The 7282-nt window shown below is 43.9% G+C and overlaps 1 protein-coding gene across 1 annotated transcript in view; it reads right to left on the bottom strand.

Moving 5' to 3' along the window:
- Nucleotides 1-6441, bottom strand: part of USP50 (ubiquitin specific peptidase 50) — a 31587-nt gene extending 25146 nt beyond the window's left edge. The window contains exons 1-3 of the mRNA XM_076004360.1: nucleotides 6192-6441; nucleotides 2025-2219; nucleotides 1187-1382 (exon numbers count right to left, since the gene is read on the bottom strand). Coding sequence (XP_075860475.1) covers nucleotides 1187-1382; nucleotides 2025-2219; nucleotides 6192-6244 — 444 coding nt within the window. The 5' untranslated portion in view covers nucleotides 6245-6441. The remainder of the gene's footprint in view (nucleotides 1-1186; nucleotides 1383-2024; nucleotides 2220-6191) is intronic.
- Between the last annotated feature and the right edge of the window lie 841 nt (nucleotides 6442-7282).

Raw genomic sequence — 7282 nt, forward strand, 5'->3', positions numbered from 1 at the left:
TGAAAATGATTAATGGCTACAGCTTGTGATCTTCATGCTAACCATGTCCTGGAAATTAGGTACGCAGTAAGGTCACATTAACGCGAGGATATTTGCCTAAAAGCCAAGGACGTATCTTCAGGGACTGTGGGTCTCAGACCAAAGCTAAGGGCAGTGAGTTTCATAAATAAACCTCTAGAGTAACTGGTAATGTCTTTTTTTTTTTTTTTTTTTGAGACAGAGTCACACTCTGTTGCCTGGGCTAGAGTGCCATGGCATCAGCCTAGCTCACAGCAACCTCAAGCTCCTAGGCTCGAGCGATCCTTCTGCCTCAGCCTTCCAAGTAGCTGGGACTACAGGCATGCGCCACCATGCCCGGCTAATTTTTTCTATATATATTTTTAGTTCGCCAATTAATTTTTTTCTATTTATAGTAGAGACGGGGTCTCATTCTTGCTCAGGCTGGTTTTGAACTCCTGACCTTGAGCGATCCGCCTGCCTCGGCCTCCCAGAGTGCTAGGATTACAGGCAAGAGCTATTGCGACCGGGCGTATGGTGATGTCTTGTTTAATAAAACATATGTCCTAATCCAATGAAGACCTTAGGTTAGGCATGTCTGATATCAAGATGAAACTTCACAGTGCATATAGCTCTGTCTCTTAATCTAATACCGAGATTAACATTTTCATGGATTTGTAGGTGCCAAGAAAAATTTTTTTTTTTTTTTGATAAGTCTAAGTTTTGCTATGCCAAGAAAATTTAAGTGGTAAATTTCTACATGTTATTTCTCATGAGAAATATATTTTTATTTGAAAAAAGTGATTTCCACTTTTACAAAGTAGTCCATGCAGATTTTATTTGTAAAGGGAACTAGGTGAGTGGTTCCCACACCTGGCTGACCACTGGAAATGCCAAGTGAGCTTTCTAGAAGACAGCCCCCAGACAGTCTGTAATAATTCATAATACTGGAGTAAGTGCCTTAGAATCTATGTTGCAAAATCTTCCCAGGTGTCTCTGATGATAAGTAAGTTTGGTAAATACAACTATACATTTAGATACTAACTTGAATCTTCTCATTGTAACTCCAACACTTAGCCCAGCACTTGGCAAAGGGTGGGCTATTTATTGACTGAATGAACAAAGAACGAAACGTGGAAGTTTCTTCTAAAGCTGTAGGCTTGATTTTAAGGTCATTAACTCAACTTACCTTTTTCAGAGCCTCATGTAGTTCATTTAGGACATAAATCAAGAATTCCTGAGCATCTTGTTGTGTCTTTTTCATAAACGCTGGGTAGAGGTTGCCAAGAGCTGACCGAAATATCTCTGGTGAGACGCAGTCTGAGTCTCCAAGCCACATGTCTGTCATCAGGTAGGCGAAAGCAGTGGCAACCTCGCTGCAATCCCTTGGAAGAAGGAAGGGGCATGTTTCTGGCTGATTTAATGAAAAGAAGGCACCTAAAAATGAGGAGCCAGGCACAGTGGCTCAAATCTGTAATCCTAGCACTCTGGGAGGCCGAGGCGGGTGGATCATTTGAGCTCACGAGTTCGAGACCAAGCTGAACAAGAGTGAGACCCCTCGTCTCTACTAAAAATAGAAATAAATTATCTGGACAACTAAAAATATATATAGAAAAAAATAGCCGGGGATGGTGGCGCGTGCCTATAGTCCCAGCTGCTCGGGAGGCTGAGGCAGGGGGATCGCTTGAGCCCAGGAGTTTGAGGTTGCTGTGAGCTAGGCTGACGCCATGACACTCTAGCCAGGACAACATAGTGAGACTCTGTCTCACACACACACACACACGCACACAAAAAAGAAGGCACCTAATCACTCGAGCATGGGGAATTAGTCCAAAAATGGAGCTTCGTTCATTTCTTGGTCGTCCTTCCCACTTTATTTGCCCTAGATACGTGATCTGGGGAGCTAGGCCATTGTCAACTTGTTGGGTCCTTGACAGGGACCCCGGAGGGTCCCTCCCCTAACCTCGCTGCTGCTGGTGGGGAACTGGGGGTGGGGGCGGGGCGGCAGGGACTGGACGTGGCCTTACTTTTGAAGAGCGGTTATGTACTTTCCCGAGAGGAAGTACTCCACCAGCGGCGAGATGCTGCAGAGGCACTGTAAGATGGCGTTCATGTAGCACGTGTTGCCCAAGTTCCGCAGGCCGGTCACACCCTGGAAGTGGGGCTGGTTTTCATTGGACTCGTTAGCTGGAAGGCTGTCATAGTAATCTGTGCACTCTGCGCTGTGTTGGTGCCACAGAGAGAGAAAGAGAGAGAGTTTTGAGGGAACAAGATATGTGCAGATGACAATAAGGCCCTCTCGGTCTCATGAAATAAAGAAAAGTTTTTAAATTTTTATTTGTTTCTTTTTTATTTATTTATTAATATTTTAATATAAATATTTTTCTTTTCTTTTTTTCAAAAAAGATTGGCTAGTTCTGTGGAATTATTTTTTAATTTAAAAAATAGTTTTCTTCTTTAATTTTTTTTTAATCTATTTTCAGTAAAGAAGAGTTTTTAATAAGACTTCCCTCAGATACGTTCCATACCAAGAACAGAAGTATTGGAACTGGGAGTCTAAAAGCCATCCAGAACGCTGAACAAAGCCAAATAAGACACATAAAGTGTCTTCCCAAAACCAAAGCAAAACAACCGAAAATACCAGCTTTTCAGAGTCCTAGAATTGCTTTGCTAAAAATGTAAACTTTCCCACTAAATACCAAAGCTTTTCCTTTTTTTGTGGGGCAATTAAATTATTATCAGTAGTAATGATAATGACAATAGATGATAGTTAATAACAACAATAGCTATCATGTACTGAGCCTGGTACTATGTTAAGTACTTAACATGCATTTTCCCATTACATTCTTTCAACAATTTTAATGGGGAAGGAACACTTATTTTTTAAATCCCATTTTACAAATGAAATATCAGGTTTAAGTGGTTTAGTCATTTGCCCCTGGTAATATACTATGGGCAAATACAGTGGGAGGATCCCTTGAGGTCAGGAGTTTAAACACCAGCCTGAGCAAGAGTGAGATCCCATCTCTACAAAAAAAAATACAAAAATTAGCCAGGCGTGGTGGCGAGCACCAGTAGTCCCAGCCACTCAGGAGGCTGAGGCAGGAGGATGGCTTGAGCCTCGGAGTTTGAGGTTGCTGTGAGCCATGCTGATGCCACGGCACTCTAACCCAGGCAGTACAGTGAGACCCTATCTCAAAACAAACACACAAAAACCCTCAAATTTAAAGTGACTAATCTAGCATGTCCTTCATAGTAAGCTACAGAATTAGTGTTCATGAGAATTGGCTAGACCTGCACAGAGAACACGGAGAACTCCCTAGGAGTCCCTCCTCTCCCCATGTAAAGCTTCCTTCTGTAATTTTTCATGCTGTGCCAGGCAGCCCAGTATCTTTGTCCTTTATGATTTTTTTCTTTCCTTGTACTACATCTAAAATTGAGACTCCATTAAACATGAAATGTCTGATTTCGAATCTATAGTTTACTATAGGCCGGGCGCGGTGGCTCACGCCAAGGGAGGCCAAGGTGGGCGGATAGCTGCTGCTATCCGGGGTTCGACACCAGCCTGAGCTCAGTGAGACCCCGTCTCAAAAAAAAAAAAAAGTTTATTATATCTCAAACAAGAGGCAGTACAATTAATCAAAGTATCAACAAAGCCACTTAAAGTATCAACATAGTTTTGACATCTTAATGGTGGCTTGTTTATGCCAGCCACAAAGAAGCCTGCAGAGCGAGTAGTGATGAAATTACGAAAGGCATTTTCCATGGCTTGTTGAGAACTGGGTACTTTTCCTTGCAAGAAGTGGTCCAACACCTGGAAGAAGTGGTCGTCAATTGGTGCAAGGCCTGGTGAAAATGGTGGATGACAGCGAGCTTCCAAGTCCAGCTCCTGTAGTTTGAGCAGTGTTGTTTGTGCGACCTGTGGTCGAATGTTGTCTTGCAAGAGGATCGGCCTGTCTCTATGACCAACGTCAGCTGCTTAATCACAAGCGTCCTCATCATTTCATCCAGTTGGTTGCAGGAGACATCGGCTGTGATCGACTGACCAGGTTTCGTGCAGCCGTAGTGGATAATATCAGTGCTGGACCACCAAGCAGACGCCATTAGCTTTATTTGATGAATATTCGGTTTTGGACTGTGTTTCCGCACTTCATCTTTTTTTTTTTTTTGAGACAGAGTCTCGCTTTGTTGCCCAGGCTAGAGTGAGTGCCGTGGCGTCAGCCTAGCTCACAGCAACCTCAAACTCCTGGGCTCGAGCGATCCTTCTGCCTCAGCCTCCCGAGTAGCTGGAACTACAGGCATGCGCCACCATGCCCGGCTAATTTTATATATATATATATATCAGTTGGCCAATTAATTTCTTTTTATTTATAGTAGAGACGGGGTCTCGCTCTTGCTCAGGCTGGTTTTGAACTCCTGACCTCTAGCAATCCGCCTGCCTCGGCCTCCCAGAGAGCTAGGATTACAGGCGTGAGCCATCACGCCCGGCCCGCACTTCATCTTTATCCAACCATTGTGCCAAACGCTTGCGATTGTCGAAAATAATCCATTTTTCACCACATGTAACAATATGTGGTTCACGTTTATGTCGTGACAGCAAGGAAAGGCAAGCTTTGAGTTGATTTCTCTTCTGACACTCATTTAGTTCATGCTGAACCCATCTATCCAGCTTCTTCACCTTGCCCATCTGCTTCAAATGGTCCAATGTTGTTGGAATAGTAACGTCAAACCTTGCTGCTCATTCACGCGTAGGTTGAGATGGATTCGCTTCCACCACAGCTTTCAGCTCATCAATATCCATCTTGGTCTGAGGTCACCCACGTGGCTCATTTTCAAGATTAAAATCACCAGAACTGAACTTCTCGAAGCATCGATGTACTGCGTGTGTTCGTTAGCTACAACCTTCCCAAACACTTCATTGATATTTTGAGCTGTCTGTGCTGCCTTGGTTCCTCAACAGAACTCATATTAGAAAATAACTCGAATTTGTGATTTATCCATGGTTTCACAAAAACTGCTCTAAAAAAGTTTTTGAAAGATAATCACAAGCCAAATCATGTGCGTGAAAGTATTAGATGTACCTTCACAATAAAAGTAAAACAAGAATTGTCAAAGTGAAATGTCAGAGATATCAACTGTCTTAGTACTTAAGGACATCAAACATTTCATACTTACTAATCTAAGCTTGCCTCAGTACATCTACTTACAGTTATGCCAGTTTGAAAAGTGTTCCCTGTTACATCAATGGCCATTTTCACTTTTACTTACTGATGTCATGGGAGGCTCTGGACTGTCACTCTTTAGGAAGTACATGTGTCTATTGCCTAGATATTAGATAATATCTTCCCTTCCTGGCCGGGCATGGTGGCTCACGCCTGTAATCCTAGCACTCTGGGAGGCAGAGGCATGGCAGATTGCTTGAGGTCAGGAGTTCAAAACCAGCCTGAACAAGAGCAAGACCCCATCTCTACTATAAATAGAAAGAAATTAACTGGCCAACTAATATATATATAGAAAAAATTAGCCAGGCATGGTGGCGCATGCCTGTAGTCCTAATTACTCGGGAGGCTGAGGCAGGAGGATTGCTTGAGCCCAGGAGTTTGAGGTTGCTGTGAGCTAGGCTGACGCCACGGCACTCACTCTAGCCTGGACAACAAAGAGAGACTCTGTCTCAAAAAAAAAATATATATATATATATATATATTTTTTTTTTTCCCTTCCTTTTGCAAACCTCCCATGGGTCAAACCTGGAAGAGCCCTTCCAAATGCAGCGTGTATCCCCTGAACCCTTTTTTTTTTTTTTTTTTTTTGAGACAGAGTCTTACTTTGTTGCTGCCCAGGCTAGAGTGAGTGCCGTGGCGTCAGCCTAGCTCACAGCAATCTCAAACTCCTGGGCTCAAGCGATCCTTCTGCCTCAGCCTCCCGAGTAGCTGGGACTACAGGCATGCGCCACCATGCCCAGCTAATTTTTTCTCTATATATTAATTGGCCAATTAATTTCTTTCTATTTATAGTAGAGACGGGGGTCGCTCTTGCTCAGGCTGGTTTCGAACTCCTGACCTCGAGCAATCTGCCCACCTCAGCCTCCCAGAGTGCTAGGATTACAGTTGTGAGCCACTGTGCCCGGCCCCCCTGAACCCTTTGAGCACCCGCCGCTGATCTTATCTAGAAAGCTGTAGTAGGTAAAGGCTCACAGGACATAGTAGATACCGAAGTCGTCTGCAGGGAAAGACCGCTGAGAAGTCATTTTAATGGAACCACGTTGGACTTTTACTTCTATTCAGGAGCAACATCTAATCTTTTTAACTTCATTTCTCCAAGCCTGTTCACGCTGGCTTTTTGTTTTAAACGAATGTATATGCTCCTCCCCACTTCCAGTAGCTGCAAACTGATTTTCACGTGTATCAGGCACCATTCCAACTTGGATTTTTTCATGCATCATAATCCTTTCCGTTTGCCCTCAAGATTCCAGCATGTTGCCATTAGATACGGCTACTTGGTGGTTGGAAATGCTTTAAAAAGATTAGGTTTTCAGAGAATGAACTGCACACATAAACTCTCTTCCTGCATGACCCTATATCTCTCTTGTGTATGTATACATTACACACATGCACACGTGTGCACAAAAGATTTACCTCCACTGAGTTGGTGGACACTATGGCAACCCTGCTTGCTCTGGGCACTCATCACCCCTCCCAGTGACTGCATGACTCTGAGGACCTGGGAGAGAATGTTCCTTGCCTGGGGAGGGAGGCAGATGGATTTTGCTGCTTCCAAAATGCAGTGCATTGGGAAATACTGCTGTATTTCCTTTTGCGGTCATCAGCAATCGTGCAGGGGGTTGGGGACGGAGACACAGACACTACGAGTGCCATGAAGGGTTTATCACAGAAAAACGTACAAGCAGAGCACATACGAAGATTCTTCACAGAGACCTGCGCCTAAGAAACCACTTCGGTAGAAAGGGAACCCCACCCTCAACTATTTAGGTGAAAATAAAGTATAACCATGTAACCGGAGAAGCAGCCTGGCTGAGGAAATGGCTGTGTTAGATAGAAATGGGAGCCTCTGGAGCACAGCCGATGCCAGCCTGTTCTTCCTTCGAGCTAACTCAGATCCGTAGAGCCGGCTAAGCCACTCGAGGGAGTAGGGGAAGCGCTTTAGGGCCTATTCCAATTGCCTTTTCTCAGCTCTGCAGCATGCAAAATGAAGGAAGTAATAAAAGACTAAACTCTTCAAAAATGTCAGTGTCAGGGAATGATAAAGAAGGCTGAGAATTATTCTG

The sequence above is a fragment of the Microcebus murinus genome, chromosome 6 (genome assembly GCF_040939455.1).
Source record: "Microcebus murinus isolate Inina chromosome 6, M.murinus_Inina_mat1.0, whole genome shotgun sequence".
NCBI lineage: Eukaryota > Metazoa > Chordata > Mammalia > Primates > Cheirogaleidae > Microcebus > Microcebus murinus.